The following is a 27328-nucleotide window of genomic DNA, read 5'->3' on the forward strand; positions in this document are numbered from 1 at the left end:
TAACAAAGTCCTAGTAAAAGCTTATGAGAAGATAGGGTAAATTCAAACATGAGCAGTAAATAGGTTTGAAGCTAAAATCTAAAATCTTGGCTTTGTTATATTTCTTTAACTTTAAACATGGGATCTGACCTTTATGACCATCAATTTTTTTGTTTTTGTTTTTAAATCTATAAAAGCAAGAGGCTGGATTAGATAAGGAGTTTCTTAACTTAGGGCTTCTGAACTTGTTTTTAAAGTATTTTGATAACTGATTTCCTTCCTAACTCTATGTAGTTTATTATATGCATTTAAAAACAAAAAAGATTCTTGAGGCTTGATGCCATGATGCTAAAAGGGTTCCTGACACACACAAAGATTAAGAAACCTGGGCTTTGATCATTTCTAAGGTCCCTCCTAATTCTAAGTCAATGATTCTATAATTTTACTGTTTGAAATCACCAACTGTTTTGAGAAAAGGAAGTGCTCTTTGGGTAAAAGATGACCACAACAAACTCAGGAAGATGTAGCTTAGGGAAACTCAGATGGTGTCTGGTAGCCAAGTCATGCTGGGAGAGATATTTAGCTATTCTCTGAAGGGCAAAGAGATCTCTCCCATTTCACAAAACCACAACACTCTTATGAGCACACTGTTGACCAAGGTTACATCTGAAACATCTGGTCCCTCTTGCTTCTTCACACCTACATTTGATATGCTGAGGCCTTCTAAAAGTGATTTTTTGAGGGGAACCTTCTCTTAAGATTGTGAAGTTTAGGTAGCTTCACTACATATTAGCAGTTCGATTGGAACAGATGGGATATTTGGTGGCTTGGCTGCACGCAGCTTTCATGACTGACTAATGTGAAATATGGGCACAAGACAGCACATTCTTTAGGAGTAGCAGCAGGCAGACCTGGCATTTGGGGACTACTGTCTTCCCAACAGTGGCAATATGGCTGGCTGGAACTAGATGGTTTTCCGGCCAAGTGATTTTGCCTCTTAGATCTGTTCAGGACTTCTGTATCTAAAGCCTCTGCCATGTGGTATTTCTCTCTTCAGCCCACTAATTCTCCTGTCAATAATTACAATCCTAGATTTATTATAGCTCCTGGCTTTTGGGGATTAATGAGATCCAACAGTGAATGGGGATCGATAGGAACCAAACACTGTCACTAGTTAACTTGATTTTTTTTTTTTTTTTACTGAATTCTTACTAAGTTTGTTATTACACCAGAGTCACCTTAGAGTTTTGGCTGCCAATTGGTGAAGATACAAAGTGCTGAAGAAAAGCACAAGTCGGCCTGACACTTTGGGTTTGTAACTTGTGAAGAACAAACTGACCCGGATAACATTTTTCCCCAAAGTGTTTGCTCAATCTGGTTCTGCCTGCCACATGTACAACTTCTGAATCATGAAGGTATAAAAATTGCCCAATTGAGACATTAAAGACATTAATAACTGACAAAGAATAAGGGGCTCTTTTTGAAACTCAGTCTCAAAGTCTCCAAATTTAAACTTCTATTATTGCTGGTTCCTTACATTCAATAGAAGAAGAAGGAGGAAAATGCTAGAAAAATATCTCAGGGAACCTTGATTATTTCTCATCAATTAATATTTCTATTATTCTTAATAAAACTTTCATTTTTAAAATGGCAGCCCAATGAAGATAAGAAAATAATTGTCACTATAGCACCTGTTATCTATAGGCTTGGTATAAGTGCTCATATTGGGTTTTAGACAACTTGCAACTTTCATATGCTAATTATCCAGTTTTGAATTAAGCCAGCCCTTTGCTTCTTCTCTTCCTTTTTTCTGATACCTTCCTCTGGTCAATTCACTGTTTATTAGCACCTATGTCAAAGGAAGGTCAAAACAGGGAAGAAACGGAGATGAGATCCAATCTATCAACTGAACAATTAGGTAAAAAGTTGAGGAAAAGGAGATGAAATCATTCATTCAGACTGTTGCTTGATCTGTGGAAAGTTTGAGGATCAAGGGTAGAGAAGCCCAATTACCATGTGTAATAATGAACTTAGATTATATGCCCGATTCCTGATCAAGTAATTTTATTTTCAAGCTGAGTTCAGAATTACAGAAGCCCAGTCCCAAGTCCTTTTAAATTTTTCATACTTTTGTGTATATAATAGATCCAGGAACAAAATCTGTTTTTAAAGTATACAATGTCATTATTAATAGCTAAAAAGAAAAGGCAGCACTTTTGCTCTTAAATCTTACAGGATCTTCCTGACTTTCAAGCAAGAGAAGTTCTTTTTTTTTTTTTTTTTTTTTTTGAGTTGCACATTTATCTCATTTTTATGGATTTCAAATAACTATGGGGCACATGGCAATTGGAACATGTAATCTATCCATGTCGTATATGTGTAAGAGGTTTTAAAATTTTTTTATTGTTTCTATCTCCATAAAAAAGGAGGCAGTTTTACAGTAGATGCCTGCCAGAGAAATCATATGTATTGCTAATGGGAAGAACAAGTGATAAAAGTCTCTTAGTTGATACAGACAGTGGCAAAGTTGTATTAGTTCCAGGAATAGCAGAAGGAAAACATTTCTTCTTATAAGTAGTCCAAGAGCAGCAGGTTGAGGCAAAATTATTTTATTGTTGCTGCTTCTGACTCAGTCTTCATTTATACACATTTTCGACATATTTCTGCATTTTAGTTTCCAACATATACTTAATATATTCTCTATATCCAGCACTCAGATTTATCTACAGTTTTTAAAGTTGAACTACCTTAGCATGTGAATGATTCTGTACTTGACAAAACACAATGAGCTGACAAAAAACCATGATGAAGAAATGGAAACACAAGAAGCACGAAATGAAACCCAAGATCAAGCTTCCAGGAGTGATAAACTTGGAGCAAAACACTGAAACAATTTCTAGTCCAACTTCTGTTTGGCCACACTTCATTTTGAAGCTTAGAAAGAAGAATCACTATGTTTCTCCATTCTCAATGTAAGTTTCTCCACTGTCCTTAAATAGAAGTCTGCCCTATATTCTTTTTTCTCCCTAATGGTTCAAGTTTTGTGTACAAGATTGATAATGCCTTTCTTATTAATACTGGGACCTAACAATTCTCTCCTTCCTTAAAGCATAGAATGCTAACACACTTCCCAAGGGTTTCATTAACACTCCTCTCAGTTTTATGGGAGCCCTTGGAGATGATTAAGGAAAAGAGATAAGTTGGTATGGAGCCAGAAAGAGTATATAGGGAAGTGAGAGAGAAAAGGATTTGCTGCATCAGGAGCAAGAGGAGAAAACAATACCACACCCTCTCCTATGGGCCAACTTTGTCTCGTCTAGTTTATCTGAAACTAATTCAATTTAAAAATATTTAACTTTTAATTTAAAATTTCCCTTACTCTTTATTAGCTCCTAAAATCTTCCAAAGTTCAGTTAAAAAGTCTACTATCTTCACAAAACCTTAAATCATTTAAATCTTACTGATTAAAAATTATTGACAATACTTGGACTCAGGATCTGTGCTGGAAGAAGGGGAGTGTAGGAAGAGATTAATAGATTGCTATTCTGCCACTTTTTTTGACCACCTGATTCAATAGGCTCAAAGGCCTCTCAGAATGATACTTTTACTCTTTCTCTTCTGCTTTTTATATTCTCTTTCCTGGATAGCTGAAATAGATCAGCAGAGAATTGAAGATGGCTATGGTAAATTTTGGTTGGGGCAAGCATAAAGAGAGCATTTTTGCTGAAATCATCCCAATTCCCTCCACTTCAAATACCATCTATACCATCTGTAAGGTATGGTGTTGGGAGGAAAGGTAGGGCTTTCATTAGTCAATCACTCCTATTTTCTGCTGGATGAAATTTTTAAAAATAAGCACTACTATAGTAATATAAAACTACCCCAAGTCCAATATTCAGGTGCTGAGAAATCTATTATTGCTACTATACAGATGTGTCATATCTTGATCAAATATTCTTGAACAAAACAACCCCAACTATTCCATGAATTCAGTTGACCTATGTAGTTATGGTTTGAAATGAAGAAGGTATATACTTCTACTAGGAGTAAGTTTTTTTTTTTTTTTTTTTTTAAGGGATTTAGAACCAAAGACTCAATTTACTTTATGATTAAGTGCTTAATTCACTAAGCCACATGATAGAAATTGACCACATCATAAGTTAGGAGAAACTAGTTAAGATTAGAGTGAGGCAAGTAGGCCTTTGCTCCAGGGCACTGAAATTTAAGCAAAAACTGGATACATTAGTGCTCTTTTAGAACTAACTGAGGAACTTAGCATCTAAATGGAAAGAATAATTAGTTAAAATACAAAGCCAAGAGATCACTGGAAATATTAATAAAACCAATTTGTAAGCCACTGTAATAATTAATTTCTCTTACTGCTCAACTAAATTAGTCTTAATTACTTCTTGTATTATTTTCAGATCATGAATTATAAACTTAGGGGAATGTTTTGTATTGCTTGCTTTGGACACTAAAATTGTTAAGTTATAACTTTGAAACAAAATGACCACATATGTAAGCTAAATTTTGTCTCAACAGGGATCTATCTTATTTTGTAGCCATAAATTCCAAACCACATCACCTGTACTCTGAACATCATCCTCATCTTTTTCAGTAGTACCTAAAATTCTAGCAGTCCTCAGAGGTTAAGCTCTGAAAGGTGAACTTTTGCTTCATCTTGTTCCAAATCAAATCTCTATGATCCTCTCTGACTAACTCCATTCCTTCACAGTGTGTGCATGATGCTTCTGACTTTTTCCATTTCTAGCTCTCTTTCATGTGCCATCTTTCCTTGTCAGGATCTAAGTTCACTGAGTACAGGAACCATCATGTTTACTTGTACGGGTATTCTCGATGTTGTGCGCAGTGTCTGGCAGTAGTGAAGTGCTTAATTATCTATTCTCAACATAACAACAAAAACCCCATACTCACATATCATCAAAGATGAGTTTTTGTCTTCTGCAGTCTCTGTGCCCATTGGATAATGGTGACCATGGTTCCGTTTGGGGTCGTGGTTTATTATAGAAGAGACTGTTTTCTGAGCTGTTGTGCACTGTTTTCTAAATAATGAGCAATACCAAGATAGTTGAGAAATCAGTCATCTAAGTAAAAAATTAACATAAGCTAAAAGAGATTTTTCTTTTTGGTATCATAAATTACAATTTAATTTGCTCTGTTTCAAGGAATACCTATGACCATTTTGTCTTTTTAGGTCACAATCTCATCAGTTTTCATGTTTTTGGAAGATTAGAATTTCAAGGTGGTATGCAAAAAAAAAAAAAAAAAAAGCCTGATTTAGTTACTACAGGTTTCTTTTTATTTTATTATTATTATTTTTTTATGTTCCTCTCCCCTGCCTCAAATGACAAAAATGGAGCAGTGCTGCTTTGTGGAAGAAAAAAAAAAAGAAATTAAGTACCTTCCTTAGGGAGAGTGGATTATAACATAAATGTATTCCACTTAGAATACAAATTGTTTCCTTTGAAGCAACTAAAATTTGCAGGATTTTTAGATACAGAATCATATCTTTAAACATGGGCCTATTTCATGTAAAAAATTGGAAGGTTATGTGACCCAGAAAATTTGACTCTACAATCTGAAAAAATTTTAATTAAATAATGTATTCATTTATATTAATGACTATAAAAAGTAGAATGCTAAAACTATTTTTGAGATATAAATCTATGATACTATAACTCTAAGACCTTTACTTACTAATATCAAAAACATTTTTCTAAACTGAAAGCTACAATTTGTTTGTACTGAGGAAAATCTGCATAAACATCAGAAACGAAGAAAAGATATTCAAAGTTTCCCTCATTTTTTCACAAAATGCTATAGATGTTACCAATACAAGAAGTTAAGAAAAATGGTTTTGAGTAATTAAGGATAGGCAAAGAAAGGGGAGGCAAATTTATTTCTGTAGATGATGCAAAAATTTACCTGAAAATTCTTTAAAAATTTTTGTGAATTTAAGGCTTCCTTAAAGTCCTGTGAAATGGGTTCCCTCTCCCCCTGAATTTTATTTCAACAGTTTCTTAATTTCATATTCCTCCCAAGTTTGTTTTTTTTTTTCAAAAAACTTGGACTGAGATTCAAGTTCAGCCAGTATAGTTGCTAAATGAGGATTATAAAGCCAAGTTTCCTGACATGGCAATAAGTTTTAAGTTCCTAGAACGTTTTATTTATCAATATGTGTATTGATTGAAGCAATATATGTATTTATCAGGCCACTGCTTTTTCTTTCTTGTTTTCATCCTTTATTATTACCCCTTTATAAAGGGCTACCTACGTTCTGTCATATTTGGAACTCCTGCCAATTTTCGAGAGAAGCAATGACTGTGAAAACTGTGTTGGGGGATTGTGTCCTGAAGTTAAGCTATTGCTCAGTACCATAGAGAAGAACCACTGGCTCTCTCTGAGGGATTCTATTCACCAATAGGGCTCTCTCTACCAAAAGAGGGTGCTGTGGTAGCACTGCTTTTCTGTGGGCCACACTGATTGAAGAGAGTAGGTGAGAAAGCCCTGGCCTGCTTCAAGCAGGTTTCTAAGACAACTACTGCCCTATGTGATCTCACCCCAGGGGAACTTTCTTAGCAAAGACTTGTTTCCAACCTGCTATTTTACGTCATTAGCAAAAGATGCATTATTTGTTTTTTTCTTTTGAGAACTGAAACTAAAAGCTATAGGAAATTTTTTTAAAGAGCAAAAGAGGCTTATAAATAGTTTTTATTTTTTCATCTTCCTGTGCCCCTTATAACTCCCAATTGGGAGAGCTGAGAGGCAACACTTTTATTTTGGATCTCTTGTAAAGCAGAAAGTTAGCTTTTTAATGTTTTGTTGGCAGTAAGGACAGATTGGGGAAGGGTGGGAAGGTGTGTGGGAGAGGGAGAAATTCTAGGTTTGCATGTGAATGTTTTAATTAGGAAATGACAACATAAAAACTTACAGCAAGGTCTCCAGCATGGGGCTGCAACTGATTCTCCGTCTTATGCTTTTTGCTGGAGGAGATGGAAGTGAACAGACTGCTGCCATTAGGTCTACTGGAAGAAGTTAAATCATCATTGGAGTATTTGTGTTTTGACACATCTGAGAGGGGTGAAATGGGTGACCGAAGCATTTTCTCATTTTTATTTATTGGTATTGCCAAGCTGGAAAAGGAAATTACAGTAATGGAATGTCACAAAGCCGGCACTGAAGAAGGTAAATGTTTTATATATTACCAAAACCTCCAATTTAAGACCTGCTGGCAGAGAGAAGTTTAGTAGGAATTATTATTCCTGGAAACGACTTTATGGTATTAGGACCAAAAGTTCATTTGCCAATTCAGATCGTGGTTTCCTCTGCCATTGAGGGTAAATGGCAAACCTACAATTAGCCTGAAAGTCCATATCTTTCCAATAATGATAATAACAACAGTGATAATACTATCTAGGCACTTTTCATCTGAGGACTTCAAAATAATTTATAAATACTTATCTTTCTTCTTTATGCACAAACCATGAATAGTAAGCAGAGTAATCATAATATTAAAATATCTTATTCCAGGTTGATTTAAAAAATTAGTTTTATCAAATATTATGACAAAGTTCTCATTTAAAAATTAGGTAAGCTGAGTTCCAAAGTACTCTGTGAGATATAAAGCTACCACTCCCAGTCACTTAGTCTATGGCTTATCTAGGCATCTATTGAATCAAAATCCAGTAAGGGAACAGATATGATTAGAAGCCAGAACTTCTGTCTTCTAGCTCTTTGTTCAGCCTATAAAAACCACTCTATTACTTGTGCTTAGCTTACTCTAAAGACAAAAGATATTCTTCCTCACTGCCTCATAAAATGTGCTTTATCATGCTAATAAAAATTAACAGGAATAATAGTAGTACTTCAGATTTATAAAGAATTGTTGATTATAACTCAAAGTAACATTTATATTTATCATAATATTTCTGGTAAGATGAAAAGTTCTATTGTATATACATTTTATAACATCTCAAAATTTTGAAATTTAGTATATAAATCACAGGTAGCAATACACAATGTCTAGGCTATAGCTGGCTTGATGGGGACAAACAACAGATTACACAGTTAAGGAAATTCTAAGGCTAGTATGGGAGAATTTCCAGTTAATTACGAATGGCTGCTTCAAAAAGTGGTTATCTTAAGATGACATAAGTCAAAAGAAAATCTGGCTTACAACTTTAATTTTAGAGCAAATTTCCAAAATTATCTTTGGAACTCTGAAGAGACTTTTTTCAAGTTTCAAACCACCTTCCTTAATGTTGGAAGTAACATCTTCCTTATAATGACCTCCCTAACTGCAACTGCTTGGATGAGGGAAAGAGGAGAAATATGCTCACTCTTAGCAGCTGGGGGAGAACAGGTAATGCTAGATTTCTAGCCTAGGACTCCACACTCTTTGGGTTGATATCTCTAGATATGGCTTAGTCTCCAGAATTAGTTAGCAGTAAGAGTTCTATAATCCCAGAAGGAACCTTAAGAAAGAGTAAAACTGTATTTTATCTTGAAGCCACATCTGGGAAAGTAAAACCCAAAATAAATCATGAACATAGATTCTATGACATTCTACAAATTATAATGGATTATTTCAGTCTGAAAGTCTAGCAGAACCTACTGGCCCACCTGCCTACTATCCTCAGGAACGTCTATCTCTCTCCTAATCCAAGCAACTGGGGAAGAGGAAGGCAGTTGTAGGGAAGGTGAGGATACTTTTCATATTTAGGGAGTTGACTGAAACTAATTCTACAATTTCAAGGACATTTGGATATCCGTTTTGAAGTAGAGTAAGAGGATAGGGTTTACTTTGTATATCCTGCCATGAAATAAAGGCAGGTGAGACTGATAAATAATTAGATCAATTGATCATTTTGGGAAATAGTTTCTGCAAAGTTCCTCAAAGTACCCTGTGAACACTATTACATGTGAATAAAAAGAGTAACAGAAATATCCTATGTGGGAACAATCAGCATCAGAATTATAATAATTGTGTTTCAGATTTTTTGAGGTAATAGTTGATGAAGTAAGGGAAGAGGGAAAGAGCATGTTTTTGTAATCATAGGCACTTAAAGGTCAATGAGTTACTTAGCTTGAGGGAACTAGATAGCATATTAGATAGAATGCTGGACTTATAAGTTAAGTATTAATTCAGCTTCAGACACTAGCTATTTGTTCCTGGGCAAATCACTTAATCTATCTGCCTCAGTTCCCTTACCTGTAAAATAGAGATAATAATAATAACTCATCTATCAGAGTTATTGTGAAGATCAAATAAGATGATATATGCAAAATGCTTTGCAAACTTTAAAGTGCTATATAAATGTTAACTACCGAGACTGTTTCAAGCTTAATGAAGGACAGTTTTCAAAATGGAAGTACTTAAGCTAAGCAGGCTTCTACAGATTTGGAAAAGGATTCCCCTGATGATAACCACTTTCAAAAAATAGCCATTACTGCAATTTCCTCTTGAGTTATAGTCAAGGAAATAGGGTCCAAGAAACATTCACTTGGGATGGCACGAGCTAAATATATGCTGATATGAGGACAAGTCTAGTATGCTCAATTCTCAGCCCTATCTAGAAATTTCAGTCTTCTTCCTGAAAAAAGCTTTATGGAGGAGAGGGAGAGAAAGACAGACACAGAGAGAGAAACAGTGTGAGAGTGTGTGAAAGAGTGTGTGTGTATGTATGTGTGTGTGTGTATATAATGTGTATATGCACGTATGTGTAAGCTTACTCCAGTTTCAAGGTTTAAGACAACTTTTCATCTTTTCCTAACCTTTCAGTTTACATTTTTGTGTGTTGTGATGAACATTAATCTCCCTTAAAAAATTCTACACATAGGGAGATCAAAGAATCTTTTAATACTAGTACAGAAAAGCATCCCAAGTTTTGGTGTTTTTAAGTGGGCAGGAACCTCTATTGTACCTGTTATACACAATCTGAAACATCCCTAGAACACTACTCTCAGGATGAAGGCCACCCCCATCCAAAGAAAGAAGGAAAGTTTCATTTCTGTAGACAAGAACTCATGCGCTATCTACTTCAGGAAACTCATATGTACCCTGTACCTTAAGCCGCCTGTGAGAGTATAGATTTCTGTGCCTTGCAATGCAAGTGACTAATCCTGACTTGAGGGGCTCATAATTCCAGCCTGGAAGGGACCTCAAAGTACATCTACTAACCTCTCTCATTGTATAGGGGGAAAATGAATTCCAGGAAAGTTAAAGTTTTATAGGTAAGAAGTGACTGAGGTCACATTAGAACCCAGGTCCCTGACTCCATAGCCTATTTTTTCTATAACCTGATATTTCTCCCTTCTTAATACTCAAAACAAGTAGGAGAATCCCAGAAAAGATTAGCTTCAGATAAAGCCTATGAAAGAAAATCTGCCACTAATCACAGCTCCCTCTGGGGGTATCACACTATATGCATATGAGTGTGTATGTCTGTGGTTCGAGGACCTATCTATAGTTCTGTAGCAAACATTTATACAATGCTTTAAGGTTTGCAAAATGCTTTATCCATATCATCTCACTTTAACCTCGCAAAAACTTTTGAGGGTTGGGGCCACTGCTACTCCCATTTTACAGATGAGGAAACTGAGGCAGGTGGTGTAAATCAGACAGCCAGTCAGTGTCCAAGGCCAGATTTGAAATTCCCAAGAGTCGTGTTTCCGACTTCAGAGTCAGCACTCAGTGCACTATGGCGCCCCCTAGGGCTCCTCCTCTTGTGTGCAGGGTAAGAGTTCAATGCATACCTAGGCTTTGCTTATTCTGAACTTTCCAGGGTGCTCTATCCTCACATTCTCCCACAAATTCATTAAGTTAACATTGTAGGCAATCTCCTTTGATCTATCCTCTCTCTACATGTCTTGGATTAATCAAAATACTTTCTAAATTTAAACAAACTTTAAGCCAACGTTTTCCTTTATAGTCCCAGGTCATTTCTCTCTATTCTAACTGAAGCCTGAGAACACTTCCATATATTCAGAAATAAAACCAAGTGAGGTTGATAATTCCATTCCTGGCTTCCACCTTCACATATAGCAGGCTTTGCTACTCCATTGGGTTATGTATGATCCTCCTTTCCCTAAGTTTTGGGAGTAACTGCTATATGATGTGTTGAGAGTGTGTGCTATGGAATTATTATTACTACTTAAATAGCTAAAAAATTAATTATTGGTAATTAGAGTTTAGGGAGTAGGGGAAAGAGGCATTTGAAGCTTTATGAATGACATGGAATTTTCTGTCCCAAATTAATTCCATTTGGGCAAAATAATTGTCCTTTCATCACAAAAGCAACAACCATGCACTAGTATGGTATACAGAGTATACTCTGTTACCCAAAACAAGGAGCAACTCTTATCCAACTACAATTCTGTGATTCAATGTTCCAACCTTGATCTATTCATTAAAAATCTGATCTGACCATGATATGATATACAGCTTTTTGAAATAGGTTTTTGAAAAAATTTAATTCTACATTAAAAAAAGTTTTTAATTGTGTCTAGCTTATGTAGTTTTCCAATCACCAAAAGTTTTCCCAGGATCCCTTCCCATTTCTTCTAAAGTCATCCCATATAACAAATTGTAGTCTGTACTTTGTTTTTGAAGAGACCAAAACATCAAGAAAATATCACCACTTGCAAGTGAATTGGATTTAAGTGAGGGAGAGGCTTGCAAAGTCAACAGGTGCCTCATTCTTTCCCCTTGGAAGGTGTCTGGATCCAGTAGCAAGATGCAGATCACTAGATCTCAGTTTGTCTGAAACAATGGGCAGTCAGTGATGAAGGCGATGTAAAAAAAGGGGCAAAAAAACAGGTCTCTTTTACTTGGTTGGGAGTTGGGGGGAAAAAGAATTAATCAGAAAGATTCTAGCCAAAAAAGAAACAATTGCTTAATATTTACACTGATTCAGGAAACACTGGAATCCAAACAATGACCAAGTGAGTGAGGTTTGGGCTGTGACTTTTGTTGGCCACTCAAAGAGAGGCAGAATATTTTGGGTTTAAAGCATGGTCCATAAAAATTAATATATATAGTCCATATACACCAAAATATTTTCCTAGGTTTCAATGATCAAAATCTGCATTCCACATGGCAAAAAACCCATAGTTAAGGGTATGATTCCCTATGGAGGCATACGGAGAAGAGGGACGCAAGAGGACGAGAAGGAAGGAAGCTCCCCCGTAACAAATACAATATTAAAAGAAGAAGAAAAACACCAGCAAAATCAATACATTGATCAATACACCAGTAAGTCTGAAAATATACACAATGTACTATATCCATGCACCTTCTACCTCTTTGAGAGCGTGTGGTAGGGACATCTTTTGGAACAGTTGTTATCCCTAGGGGCTCAAGATGATATTCAAAAGTAAAACCCATACCTATTGGTGTTCAAGTGGCAATGGCTTGTTGAAGAAGTACTGTTGGCCAAAGTAGTCAGTCGTGAGGAACACTCTTTCTCTCCCTGAGTCTTCTTGACTTCCCTAAATTCCTCCTCATTTTCACACTGTATGAAGATAAAGTTAAAAAGGATCATCTTTTTTTTTTTTTTTTAAGGCAAGAGAAAATAGCTTGCAGTGGAAGAAGTCCCTAATTTACCCTGTACTCATTTCACTAACCCTGTTAGCAGCCAACACTTGCCTCCACTATTATATTTTCACAATAAACTTTCTTCTCAGCTAGGATGAGATTCTGTTTTATTACATACAACTTATTTAAGAGGAAAATGACAACTCCATGATCACGTTCTAATGAGAATGTTTTGAAAGATGATGTCTTCTTTGCCAGCATCCTGGGCCAGTATTTAAATTCTCCAAAAGGAAGGCCAATTCTTAATTAAGATAGTAAACTCAACTTAAGTTACTCTGGCATTTTGGAGAACTGGAACAAAGAATGTCAGAACTGTGTGTACCTTCTGGGTTTGGTGGAGAAAGGTCACTGACAATTTGAGAACTTTTTTCTGAAACTTACTCTTACGAATTTCAATCAAAGACTAATTTCCTTTAAATTCATCTAACTGTTACTATGCTGGATTATCTAAGGATTTTTAAGAGTCTTAATCAAGAAATGATGGGTTAGGAGAAATGGAAGATTTCAGGTTTGGTGGGTGGTCTAACAATTGTGCTTAAAAGACATTTATTTTCTATAGGATGGTAGGCAATCATTGGACTAAAAGTGTAGATTGTGCTAAACAAAAATCCATTTCTCTGAGACATCAGGATAATACATGGAAAACATGCTGCAAGATGTATGGTATGTATTATAGCAGTGTCAGTCTTATACTAGCTACAGGTCAAATGTGCATATTACCTAGGAAGTGAAATTATTCCACATCCACTATTTACCAAGGATTGAGCTATTTCATTTAGGACAGAGGGTCTCTAACTTTTATCTAGCTAGCTGTCAATGTATTCCCATGGCCCCTGTCGAAGTTGTTCCCTGATGCTCAGGTGAAAATATTAGTCTAGGGGGACCTAGTCATAGATTCCTGCTTGTCACCACCTGGCACAATGACTAGCACTCTATGGCTCAGAATCTTCAGCTGCCTGACTTATTACTCTTCCAATCCCAAACATTTTATAGGGACTCATAATGTGCTCAATGTCTTATGGCTCCATAATGCCTAGTAAAGGGCCCTATGAAAAGTATTTCCTTCATCTCTGCAGTACTTGATTTTATTGATTATTACATTAGATCATACAAAGAACACTTTATCAGCCACACACTGCATGTAGTTTTATAAATTAACAAAATAAAAAAGGGCAAGGAAAAATGAAGTACTTTTAAATTAAGAAAAGCACAGCATGTAATCCACATCTCTGCCCCCAAACGTTTCTGAACTCCCAGTGCCTCCTAGCAGAATGTCTTATGGCTGCCCAGGGCACTCATCTCTGGGAAAGTACTGGTACCAAACCATGTGCCTTAGTCTAGGGAGAAGAACTGTGACTTGAACTCCTTCCCTAAAAGAATCCTTGTATTGAACTTCAGACAGTGGAAGTATTCCTGCCCCTTCTCCCCCCGTTTAGTGGTACTACCAAAATCTGACCTCCAACTTCCAAGGAAACCTTTATAGTAGTAATATATATCTTGCATCTTATTCTCTGCATGCCTTTTCACTTCAGGGGAATGGGGAAACTCTTTACCCACTTCCACCACACTATGAAGCCAATTTTGCTTCCATCTTCCTTATTTCAATTGAATTCAATAAGTATTTATTCAAGTGTCCCCAGTACCTCTGGTAGTGGTAATAGAGCTTAGAAAGGGCTCCTCAGAAGGGAGTCCTACATTCTTCATTTGTTCAAAAGTCCCTTTGTCCAATCACGCCACCCCTGTCGCTAAACTTTCTCTCAAGCAGTACTAAATGCCTGTCCTCAAAGACATCCTGGGAAGCATGAATAACCTCCCTTACTTTTAGTGTTAAACCACCCTCCTAGTCAGAAAGCTTTTCATTCAGTCTTGTCCTCGGTTTGCCCTCAGAAGGTATGGAATTTGAAGATGTGGAACATGGAGAGAGAGGAGGAGAGTATGGAGGACTCCCGAGAGTTACAACGTTATGGTTCTAAATAGTTACCTAAAGTTAAAGTCTTTTCAATGCAGCAAGGCCTGCAAGGTTCACTGAGTACATCTGTATATCCTAGGATTCTAGGAGAGTTATGAGATAATGGACTGGATCACTTACAGAGGTTGTTGCATCTCCTTCCCTGGAGATTTTCAATGTTTATGAAAACAGGCCATGAAAATAAACCCAGGCCCATGTGCTCAGGGCCTAAAAGAAATTAGTAATGGCCTAATGAATATTAAGGAAGTAGACCAAAATAGGTTTAAGGCCTATTCTGTCTTTTTTATTTTCATTTTGTTTTATTTATGTGGGAATCTGTGTTTGCAGAAGAAAACTCTGAGCATAGCCTATATCTCCATGAGGTAGAATTGGGAAGTGAGAAAACCTAGAAATAAATAGTAGCAATTTTAAGTGTATGAGAAGGTCAAGAGAAATTTAAGGGTCAAAGAAAATATGTGTGGATCTAGTGATTACACGATACAGTGGAATTTCCCAATAAATTATCATGCCATGGGAAATTGTGAAGTCATACTATGAGAGTATTGTGGGGAGTGACCGGTGGGTATTTCAGTAAAGCAAAAGTTTCAAAATCTTATGGGTTCCAATTCCACTCTATTGTGAGATCTGTTAAAAAGTAGTCTGAGTGCTTTTCCAAGTTTGTGAGAGATAGGCACTATTTGAGGTGGAAGTTGAGGTAGGACAACTTTAAAAATAAGTTTTGCTTTAAAATGGGGAAGAGACAGATACTTTCAAGGAACTTATTTATAGGTGTTAGTAAGGTATTACTCAATAGATTCTCAAAGAGCTTGGTTGAAGTTACAGAATTAAATCACCCAGCATTTGAATGATAATCACTACTTCTAGGATGGTGAACACATCAAATGTTTGGCTAAAAAACAGCCAAGGCTATATTTTCCCCTTTGGCTCAGTGAAATCTGAAATGGCTCAAATTTGAAAAGACTAAAACAAGCTTTCACAGTAGGATAATGAATATTATTGTAACTCCTTATATTGATGTTGTGTTCTTAGTATCAAATTATGTTCACATATATTATCTCCTGAGTTTTATCTTCATTTTATAAATGGAGACATTGAAGACAGATAATAAGAAAGGCCTTTTTCAAAACAAACAGTAGTTAGGTATAGAGAGCTAGCAGTGTCTGTTACACAACTAGAACTTAGGATTCCTGAAACTCTGTCTACTGCCTTTAACATCCAATTACCTCCCAAAAATGTCTGTAAAAGTGCTTTGAAAGCTGTAAAATGCTATAAAAATTTAAGGAGGCTAAATTCTCAATAATTAAAATGGTCATAATTTAAAGAGCTTGAACTGAATTTTGATTACTGTCAAAGGATACTATCAGTTTTTTACTGATGTTTCTCATTATTAGCTAAGTTATTTCAAACAGGGCTGCCTCAAAACTCCCAATTTCTATTTTCTATAGCATTAAGTCCAAATTCCTTTGCCTAGCATCCTGTATCTTTCACATTTTGGTCCCCATCCCCTGGGAAACCCTCTAGTCAAGCTCAAAAAGGTTTGTTTCTTATTGTCTGGACTTTTTACTTTGCTGCTTTACTTTTGTTTTTGAGAATCCCTATCTTCATTTTTCTCTTCTGTACTGTTGTCCTTGCATCAAAATTCAATCTATCATCTAAGGCCCAGTTCAAGTCTCCCTCCACCTGTGGACTTAACTAAATCAATATCCAGCCAGAGGTGTCCTCTATTCCCAGAATACTGGTACCACTTCTTGGTCTTGCCCGCTCTTAGAACATTTGCATTTTGCCTGTGCCCAGTTACTTTTGTGACTTCTGTAGGAAGCCATTTTCCCAAGGACCCTATATGCTCCTGATGCACAGGTATTCTATCTACGGAGCCTTACACATCTCAGTATCCTTCAAAGCCGAATACCTAACACAAGGTTTTACACATAATAGGAATTCAATAATTATTTATTGAATGAATGCATCTATCCTATTGAATTTAAGATTCTATTGGACAGGATACATTAGATCTACCTAGATAAAATCCAATAGACACCTAAACTCAATACATCCACAACAAATTCTGTTATCTTCCCCCCTACATGGCTGCCTCCCACCTGCCATGTAGAAAGTCCCACTATCCTCTGACCTTCAGAACTACAATCTCACTCACCTTGGATTCCACCACCTATGCTTTTGCCAAGGCCTGGTCAAATTCAACTTTGCAATATGCCCTCTTCTTTCCTCTTACACCACTACTACTCTCCTGTAAGCTTTCAATGCATCACAACAGGACTCTTGGAACAGTTTAGGAGTTTTTGCCTCAATTTATCCTCCCCTCAGTCTCTAAAGTAATTTTTTCCTAAAGTGAAGGTGTGTGATCATGAAATACTACTCCCTCACCCCAACTCTAGTGGCTTCCTGCTGCTTCCAGAAGCAGTATTGTTTGGCATTCAAAACCCTTCCTAACCTAATACCCTGCCACCTTTCCAGTCTTCTTATACTTGAACCAGTTCTGACACACAATCTTTGATCAGGATACTGGTATTTATGCTGTCCCATGAAGAGGATGAGCTCTCATTTCTGGGTATTTCTTCTGGCTCTCTCCCATACCTCATCTTCAAATAGTGACCTCCTTGGCTTAATACAATTAAAATTTCACATTCTACAGGGAAGCCTCCAACCCTGTTAATTTCACTGCCTTCCTTCTGTTATGTCCTATTTATCTTGGACATAGCTCAATTTGTATATATTTCTTTGCATGTTGCCTTCCAACATTACACTGCAAACTGCTTGAGGGAAGGAACTTGCCTTCTATTGTGTCTTCAGCTCTTAGCAAAGTGCCTGGCAATTAATAATTGCTTTAATAAAGGTTTACTGATTGATTTGTCTCTATGTTGTCTCCTCCATTCGACTCCTTGAGAACAGGAGTTGTCTTTTGCCACTTTTTGTACTCCCAAGTCTTAGCACAGTGCCAGCATCCAGTAGGTACTTTAAAAAATGCTGCCTAATTGATTTATCTGTAACTGCAAGCTGTGCCCATTAGGTTGAAAGCTCCTTGAAAGCAGAGTCTATCTTTTGCCTTTTTTTGTATACCCAAATTTTAGCACAGTGCCTGGCATCTAGTAGGCACTTAATAAATACTGCCTGGCTGATTTATCTGTAACTGCAAGCTGGGCCCATTAGACTGCAAGGTCTCTGGGAGCATCTTTTGCCTCTTTTTGCCACTCCGAGCTAGAAACTCTTGGTTCGAGGGCCTCCGCCAAGCTGATCAGGTGTATGTGGGGGGGGGGAGGGGGAGGTCGGGGAGGGAGGGGAAGGGTGTGAGCAAACCTACCTTGCGTTTCCGCTTGGACTTCGGCAAACCCTTTTCAGCCGCCTGCAGGTCTGGGGCGTGACTCTGCGGGCCAGGATCCAAGTCTTTGGCCCCGGGGGCGGCTAGGGCAGCAGTGGGAGGGTCCAGGGGAGGCGAGGGCTCCGGGATCCGGGAGAGGAGGGCCAGATCGATTTTGACCCAAAGGGCCTTCACCTCGTCATTGTCCTTGAGCGGGGAGAGCAACTCGTTCCGGCCGAAGGGCACCAGAGTATAGAACTGCTCTTCTAGCTCCTTGGCGGCATCGCTCGAGGTCCTGGCGTTGATGGAGCCCACGGCCTTGTTGCTGTTGCCGCCGCCGCCCCCACCGGTGCCGGGGCCCGTGCTCTGGCCACCCTCCCGGAGCCGCTGGTCGCCCCCCGCCGAGGGTACTGCCGTCGCCGCCGCCGGCGCAGAGGAGCCCGGGCCCACGGGCGGGGGTTTGGGGCCTGAGTAGTCCTCGGGCTCCGATTCTGGCTCAGTGTCGGACGAGGACGACGAGGATGAAGAGGACGAAGACTCAGTTTCGATGAATTCCTTAGACTTGGGGGCCGTCTTGCTTAGGCCCCGCGTGCGGCGCTTCTCGCAGGCCGCCGCCGCCGCTACCGAGGACGAGCACGAGCGCAGCTCTTTTCGGTGACCCGTCCTAGCGCCGCTGCCGCCACCGCCACCGCCGCCGCCGCCGCCGGCGCAAGGCCTGGGCTTTGGGGGCTCGGGGGTGGGGCTCTCCACTAGCACCTCGCTGGCCGCCAGCTCTTCGGCCGGCGGCCGATGGCAGTTAGCGCCGTCGACTGCCGAGGCCCTCTCCGTGGTTGTCGTGGTCCTCCTCGGAGGCTTCTTGCAGGCCGACCTCCGGGAAGGGGGCGGTGCGCCTGCGCTTTCCGCAGCAATCGGAATGACCCCAGTGGGCCCTGAACCCAGAACAGCGGAGACCGAGGCAGGGGCGGCAGGGGGCGCTGTGGGGGTGGCTGCGGCTGCGGGAGGCGCAGGCGCAGTGGCGGGAGGTGACTTCTGCTTCACCCCTTTAGTCCCAGGGGCCTTGTTAGCAGTCCTAGGCCTCTGCTCCTCTTTGCAGGCGTTCTTGATCTCCTTCTCACGGACGCCTGGCTGGCAGAGGGTGGTTAATTTCCCGCACTCTTGCACCTCCTCCTTTCCCCGGTTGTAGTACTGGCTGCTCTCTGACCCGTGGTTTTCATTTTGATTCAGGAGCGGAGGCTTATGGGGATTCACTTTGTTGAGCCATTTATCCAGCTGCCACTTGTTGGAAGAAGCTTGTTCTGGCTAAAAATCAGAGAAAACAAAACAAAACAAAAAAAACAAGCCACAAATATCTTTTATGAAACTTAAGGAGGTGGTTTGGGTTTTTTGATTGATTCCTCTGGGTGCATGAAGGAAGACTAATGAATAGTGTTTGAAGCAGACAGGGAAGATTTGTGTATCTCTCAGTAGGAGAAAGAAGGGAGAAGGATGATGTTATCCATTGCCACATACTTGATTGCTCAAATGGTCTTGCTATCCTAAATAGTGAAATGGCATCTTCCTCCTCCTAATCTCCTTCAAGCACTATTAATATGCCCCTTAATGGACATTTAAAAAAATGTTTTTTCATTAAATGTCATAATTTATTATTTATTTTATTTATATTATATTTTATTATTTATTATTCTCTCACTCTCCTACCCACTGGGAAGGCAAGAAATAGGATATTCATTATACATATGAAGTCAAGACATTTCTGCCATATGTATTTTTATTTTTTATTTATTTTTATTAAAGCTTTTTGTTTACAAAACATGCATGGGTAATTTTTCAACATTGACCCTTGCAAAATTTTCTGTTCCAGATTTTTCCGTCCCCTCACCCCCTCCCTTAGATGGCAGGTAGTCCAATACATGTTGAATATGTTAAAATATATGTTAAATCCAATCGTATATATTTTAATAGTCATCTTAGAACACCTAGATGGAGGAAGGAGGAAGTAATTTTTTTTGTTTGTTTCTCCCTGTCAGTTTTTGAGAATTAAAAAAAATTAATCTATCCCAAAATTTGCTTCATTCTAAGGCATGTCCTTTCTCAAACCTAATTTTAGGATTCTGTTGTTAGGAATTCCTTAATGTGCTGTGAATGGTTTCAAGTTGGGGAGAAGTAGATCATGGGGGGGAATAGAAAGACATTTTCTAAAGTGAAGTGTATGGCAGTAAAGAATTGGTAAAAGGTGAAGAACCAAAGTGAAAAGGCCGCCCCCAAGTACAAATAGCAAAAAATGACTGCTTATTTGGGAAGACAGGGTATAGTCATCTCACAGTAGGAGCATTAACTTTAGGGAAATTACTAGGTTGCTAAGGTTGTATTCAGTATATTTCAAAGGGGATTGGGGCTTGTACTTTGTTCTGCCAGCCTGAAATTCATCTCCAATCCCTAAACTGTAGAAAGCAATGAAAGTGGTGGAAGCAATGAGAAATTCTTCCTGGGAACATATGTACTACCTTGGAACATTTAGGTGGGAAATTGTCATTTCTAGTGGGGTTAAAGCTATCTAACATCCATCAACATCAGCACAGAAAAACATTGACACATAGTGCTATTTCACTCCATCTTTGAGTGACAGGATAAATATGTCAAATATTTTTACTTTTCTAGATTAAAAGAAAATGTCCAAAAAGAAAAATGACCAAGTGAATTCTACAAAGATTTGCTCTTATGTTGTAATAATGATAAAGCCAAAAATTAACATAGCACCTTAAGATTTGCAAAGCGTTCTATATCTCATTAGATCCTCATAACAATCCTGGGAAGGTGTATTATGTTCCTTTAGGTACTATTATGATCCACATTTTGCAGATAAGGATCACCTGCCTAAGAAGTAACTGATACTGGATTCTAACTCTTCCTTGATTCCAAAGTCTATAAAGCAATGGTGGATAATCAAAATAAATGAAAAGCAGCATGCAATGGTTTACAAAGCAGTTGCCCTTAGAAGTCTCTCAGTAAACAGAGGTTAGCTGAAAGCTAATTGAGTAGAACTTAATACATTTGTGAAATCTAAAACTGACCCTATCATATATTTTTTTTTTTAACTCTGGCAAATAACTAACCATTTCAGTGCATGAGGTTTTCTGCCTTAAAAATAAAAATGCCCTAAATGTTGGAGTGTGTAAAGAATGCCTTGAAAAAAAAAAAAAAGTTGGGGACTATAGTAATTTTTGACAATGGACAGGATTTGCAGTAGCTAGCCCCACTTCTTTGAATAGTGGCACTTCAATTTCTACAGTTTTAAAGTCCATGCTTTTACTCCTTCATCTCACTAGGCAAAGAAAACACATACATACATCTGACTGTAGCCAGAACCCCTGTCACAAGTAGAAATTCTTAAAAAACAATAAAACAGTGAATAGAAAGGCTGGGTAGATTTTAATCATTTTCGCATAGGACCACTGACTGATTTAGATTCCTTCATCCTACACAATACTAGCAGAGAAATCTTCTCAATACACTATTTTCATCACAACATTTCCTGTTTAAGAACCTAATGGGATCCCTAAATTGACTACTAAATATAATTCAGATTTCTCAGCCTGACATTCAAGACCTTCCACCAAATATTCCCACTCTATTCTGCATTCCAATATAGCCAACTTTGAGAATGTCAAATACACAATGGAATTGATAGTGATCTTTCTTAAGGGAAAAACATCCAGTAGTCTCCTTTAATCACCTGACATTTGTACAGAAACAACTAATGGGTACTTTATTGTAATAATCTTTTGTGTTTCTATTTCATTTCTATAGAGATTAGACGTTTTTCCAGGGTAGTACTACATATTTTACTTCTTTTGTATCCTCTAAAACCCTAGCTAACTGCTCAAAACATTTTTTTGCATTGTATTAATTTGATTTGCACAATCACTCTGCTACAGTCTTAAGGGCATTTTCACTATTTCTCTACCAACAGTAATTTTATTGTTCTACCTGGCATTCCACACTTACTCTTATTAATACAAATTTTATGGTCTTTTTAGTTTCAACTCAAGTGTCAACTCTTAGATGATGTCTTGCCTTGATTCCACCTCCTCCACAGTGATTCTATAGCTAATTTTGAATTACCTTAACCCTTATTTAACCAACTAGTTTCACACTACACCAGATAAGTATTAAGTACCTTTGTATTGCCTTGGAAATGTTCTCTATGTCATTACTCGAATAGACTGTAAGCTCATCTAGGGCAACACCTATTTTTATTATAGCTCCTATACTATTTAAGGCTACTTAGAATGAATTCCCATTTTATTTTTATGTAAAGACCCTCTAATGCATTATATGATATAGAATTTTGTATCAGAAAAAAAAGGCAATAGGATGAAAAAAACATTTTCCCATATTCTAGAAAGCAATTACATGAGAATGTAAAAAATAATGGGAAGGAAGATAAAAGCTAATTCCAGAAACAAAGTCTTGAAGCAATGAAATGGGTGGGATGATTCACTAATTATGGAAAAAATGCCACTCAATGACTTTCATGTTAGCTTAAGAATATCATGACCACAACATAGCATTTACACTCTTTCTGTTGTTGTTTGCTTGCATTTTTGTTTTTCTTCCCAGGTTATTTTTACCTTTCTAAATCCAATTTTTCTTGTGCAACAACAGAACTGTATAAATATGTACACATATATTGTACTTAAGATATACTTTAACATGTTTAACATGTTTGAAACTGCCATCTAGGGGAGGGGATAGAGGGAAAAAAGGAAAAGCTGGAACAGAAGTGATGGCAAGGGTCAATGTTGAAAAATTAACCATGTTCTTTCAATAAAAAGCTATAATGAAAAATAAAAAAGAATATATCATCATTATTCTATGGTGCTTTATGTAAAATAAAATAGCTTTCAGCAAACTAGAAATAGCCAATAAAAATGGGGGTGAGCCCAGAGGGTTTTTCCAAACAGGTAAACTCAGATATCTGCTGTTATTTCATGGTGTGAATCTTTTCTTTTTCTTGTACTTTGGGATATTATCAGTGACAGAAATGGCATCCTCAGCAATTATATTTCAAAGCATAAAAGAAGATTCAATCCTAGCATCTCAATTAGTTATGGAGAGTTGATTTCATCTCCAAAGTGTAACCAGCTAAGAACTGGTTTAGGGTTAGGCAAGATGACTTTATGGAGCAGTTTATTACATAGAAACTACATTCTATAAGATTTTATGAATGGACAATTGGGCAAATGATACTTGGTGTAGTTTCATGACTTAGAGCACCACAGAACTATTATTATAGTAGGATCTCATTAAATACAACTAATGATGCTTGTATTTCCAGGGTCCAGCCCAATGCCAGGCACTTTGTAATCGCCTAATAAATGCTTGTTGGCTGATTGACATTAATTGGAGCAACCTTATCCCCAGAACACCCATATACCCAAGTAGAATTAATGGTAGTACCTGGAGTGATCCCATAAAGAGTGATTTTGTGGAAATAATTTTGATTACTTTATGATCACATCCTTTATGGTAAAGAAGAGAGGTGCATACTTAGCATTGTTGGGGTGTATATTGTAAAGTAATACTAAATTCTTCTCAAACTGATGCTCTCTACATTTTGTAATGGAAAGAGCACTAGATTTTGAATAAGAACATGGCTTGAATCCCAGCTGTATCATGTACTGTGTGTGTGACTGGACAAGTTGGGTAACTTATGTGCATAGTTCTTGGCTCATAGGGAGAGCTCAGGGACTGGATCTATGATTTCATTTGTATAAGGAGCTCTCAGATGAGTGAACTCATTCTATCCATACAGATCAAATCTAACCAATTTAGAGTCTGAAAATTGCAAGGGGAACATGGCCAGTCTGTATCAAAGGCAGGACTTGAACTCAGTTATTTCTGGCTTCAAGGCCAGTTCTCTATGTGTATACCACACTGGCTCTCATAGAAGTCACTTAATAAATGCTTGGTTGATTGGTTGAAAACTTATTTAAATTCCTTGAGCTTCAGTTTCTTCATCTGCAAAATCAGGTGCTTGGACTAGATGATAAAGGTTCTTTTTATTTTTAGTCAAACCTATATATTGTTTTTCCAGAACTGAGATTGTTAAATGATAAAGAGTATTATTAACATATCCTATGAGGCACTTATATTTTATACTCTCCTATTTTTGCTCACAAGTGAGTAAGTTACTAGGAAAGGTAACTGTCCTCAGGCTCCTTTAACTCTTGGGGATCGTTTTTAGAGAGTTGTGATCCAGCTTCTTAGCCAGGAGCTTCTTTGAATCCTGCTCTATTAATGGACCCCACATTTTTGCTGGAGAAAATGTATAAGAGACTTGGAATCTTTGTAATTACTTCAATAACATTTGGAAAGAACCTACGTTAAAGAGAATGGTAACTGCTCTTTGCTGAATTATCAGTCTAATTTAAGGAAGTTTTAGATTAAAATTTTATCAGAAAACTGAAAGATCTTGGACATTATGCATTTCATAAAGTGCCCAGTACTTTTCTTAACAGGACACAGATCCATTTCCTATCACTAAACTTAAGTTTTCCTTTAAAATTATAACATAAAACATTTCTGTTAACTTTGTAGGCCTAATGTCCATTCTATTCCTGCAAGTAGATTGTTAATTCCCCTTATGTGTTTTTGTTTTATTTTTAATTGTACAAAAATAATAAAAAAAAGTTTGGCTCCTTTAGCATGTAGGGTTTTTCTTTCTTTAGGTGACTGGAGTAGCCCTGAGTGAGGAATTAAAAACAGCTGGGGGAATGATAGTACATGTTCTCAAGGTCCCTTTCAGATGCCATCACTTTTATGAAAACATCCCTAATTTCTCAACTCTAATTTCTCCCTCCTCTGGAGACTTTATAGAACTTTGTTTACACTTCTTTTAGGGAATGGATAATATTCTTTATCACAGCATTGTTTGTGCATTTCTCCCCTTCAACTGGTGAGATTATAAGCAGCTCAAGATCAAGGACCATGTTTGTATCATCTTTTTATCTTCCTAAAGTCATACACTTAGAGCTGGCTGGCTTAAAGGTCATCACCTAGAGCCCAGTCTTCTTCTTATACAAATGAAGAAATTGAGAGAGGCTGAAGATTTTGCTCCAAAGTCACTCAGAACTTAAGCAGAGGTCCTTGGATTCCAGATCCTTTCATCACACTACATTACAAAACTACTGGCACAGCAAACTGCATGGACTAGGCCTTCAACAGAGACTGGCTCTAAGAATACATGAACATCTTCAAAAAAGAAGTTCAACCATGAAAAGGAAAGGAGATGCAGGTCTCTATCTCAGAATCAAACTGTTGGAAGGATGTTTATGTCTAAAGAAATGAAGAGCCACTTGGGAACATGTGTAATCTAAGTAAGGGACCAGCCAGAAGCAGTGAAAATGGCCTGAGGAACCCCTTATGTAGGAGATTATTTAAAAGGCCAATGTTAATAGAAGTAGTCAATAAATTAGTAGCAACAAGTAATTTATTTGTTTAGAAGATCTTTCCTCTAGGATTTATTTTCCTTGGCTTATCTCAATGTTTATGGGTGAGGTAAACAGTTAATAGTCTTACTTTATGAAAAGCAAAGGTCCTAAGTGCATTAAGTGGGGGGGGGGGGGGAATCTTTATTTTTTTCTTAATTAATCATGACTAGTAAACCTAATTGTAGTGCCTGGACTACCCTGAGACTTTACTAATCCCCTACTCAAGTTCCCAGAGGTGCTCATGGGACACCTGAAAGAAATTAAAATGATGCTGCACCACCCTTAAATGATAGGTCAAACAGACACATTTTAGCTAAACTTCCTTGGCAACTGTGGCTATAGAAGAAGGTGTAAAATGCAGGAAGGTGGCAGAATAGATAGACCATTGATTCTGACATCAGAGGTCTTGGGTTCAAATTCTACTACCTATGTGACAGTCTTAACATCTCAGACTCAGTTTCCTCATGTGTAAAAGAGGGGGTTGACTTTGGTCCACCAAGGTTACTACTGGGTGCAAAAATATTTGTGGCAGCTCTTTTTGTGCTGGCAATTAACTGGAAATTAAGTGGCTGCCCATCAGTTGGGGAATGGCTGAATGAGTCATGGTAGATGAATATAATGAAATATTCTATATGAAATAATGAGCCCAGCTGATTTCAGAAAAGCCTGGAGAGACTTACATGAACTGATGCTGCGTGAAGTGAGCAGAACCAAGGGAACACTGTATACAGTACCAACAAGATTATGTGATGATCAACTATGACAGACTTAGCTTTTTTCAACAATTCTGTGATCCAAATCAACTCCAATAGACTTGGCATGGAAAATGCCTTCTGCATCCAGAGAGAGAACTATGGAGACTGAACGTGAATCAAAGCATAGTATTTTCACCTTTTTGTGTTTATTTGCTTTTCCTTTCTCATGATTTTTTTCCATTTTGATCTTATTTTTCTTTTATAACATGACAAATAGGGAAATATGTTTGAAAAGAATTGTACGTGTACAACTTATTATCAGATTGCTTACTGTCTTGGGGAGGGGAGAAGGAAGGAAAAGAAGAGAGAAAAAAATTTGAATTCAAAATCTTATAAAAGTGAATGTTGCAAACTATCTTTACATGTATTTGGGAAAATAAAATTTCAGAAGAAAAAAAAAGTGGTTGGATTAGATGGCTCTTAAATCCCCTCTTGCTCAAGATCTATGATCTATGAGTTACATAGTAGGTGATTAGAACTTCAATCATATTAACATAGTTATCAATTGTTTGCCCAATTTCATGGGCCTTATATAGAAATTTGATCCCCGAAAGTAGTATAAGTAGCTTTGTGAGTAAAAAAAAAAAAACTCAAAAAATGAAACTATGAAATCCATACCAATGTCATGTTTCTACACTAAGGTAAAGTTGCTCTTTATTGCTCCTTTAAACATCAAAGTCTATCTACAGAGTCCCACAACTCTAGAAATTTGCTCTCAGTCCTTCCCCCCAAATATTCACTCTCTGAATTACTATTTAATTTTTTCCCTTTCTACTTTAATATAGAAATAGCAATGATTTTTATTGAAGCGTAATAATGTCTTTATATGAGGTACCTAGATCTTCTCCAAAGATACTCATCATGGCAATAAAAGATTTTATTATTATTTGTAGTTTGATGCTAATTTTTCTTTTTATATTTTCACAAAGAAAACAGGACTAAGAAAGTGTGCGGTAGTTTTTTTTTTTTTTTTTCTTGTTTGTTTGTTTTGCTAATATTTATAGCTCTCTCTGTCCTTCTAACCCGTGACAAACTGCAAAAAGGTGAGGCCATAGCCATGTCTAATCCATAAAACCTCTTTCCCTGTGATTTATATGTGGTCACACTTATTAGGCCATGAACTTTTCTATCTAGTTATTGCCTCAGTTGACCCCTAGTGTGATTTGATCTATAGGTTATCCTTCATCTGCTGAGTTCCCT

The 27328-nt window shown here is 37.5% G+C and overlaps 1 protein-coding gene across 2 annotated transcripts in view; it reads right to left on the reverse strand.

The window, feature by feature from the left end:
* Nucleotides 1-27328, reverse strand: part of AFF3 (ALF transcription elongation factor 3) — a 658463-nt gene that overhangs the window by 39879 nt on the left and 591256 nt on the right. For both annotated transcript variants that reach the window (XM_051984722.1, XM_051984720.1), the window contains exons 11-14: nucleotides 17884-19179; nucleotides 12388-12512; nucleotides 6932-7133; nucleotides 4915-5042 (exon numbers count right to left, since the gene is read on the reverse strand). In XM_051984722.1, the coding sequence (XP_051840682.1) occupies nucleotides 4915-5042; nucleotides 6932-7133; nucleotides 12388-12512; nucleotides 17884-19179 (1751 nt within the window). The remainder of the gene's footprint in view (nucleotides 1-4914; nucleotides 5043-6931; nucleotides 7134-12387; nucleotides 12513-17883; nucleotides 19180-27328) is intronic.

Source organism: Antechinus flavipes, chromosome 3, assembly GCF_016432865.1.
Source record: "Antechinus flavipes isolate AdamAnt ecotype Samford, QLD, Australia chromosome 3, AdamAnt_v2, whole genome shotgun sequence".
In the NCBI taxonomy this organism is placed as follows: Eukaryota; Metazoa; Chordata; class Mammalia; order Dasyuromorphia; family Dasyuridae; genus Antechinus; species Antechinus flavipes.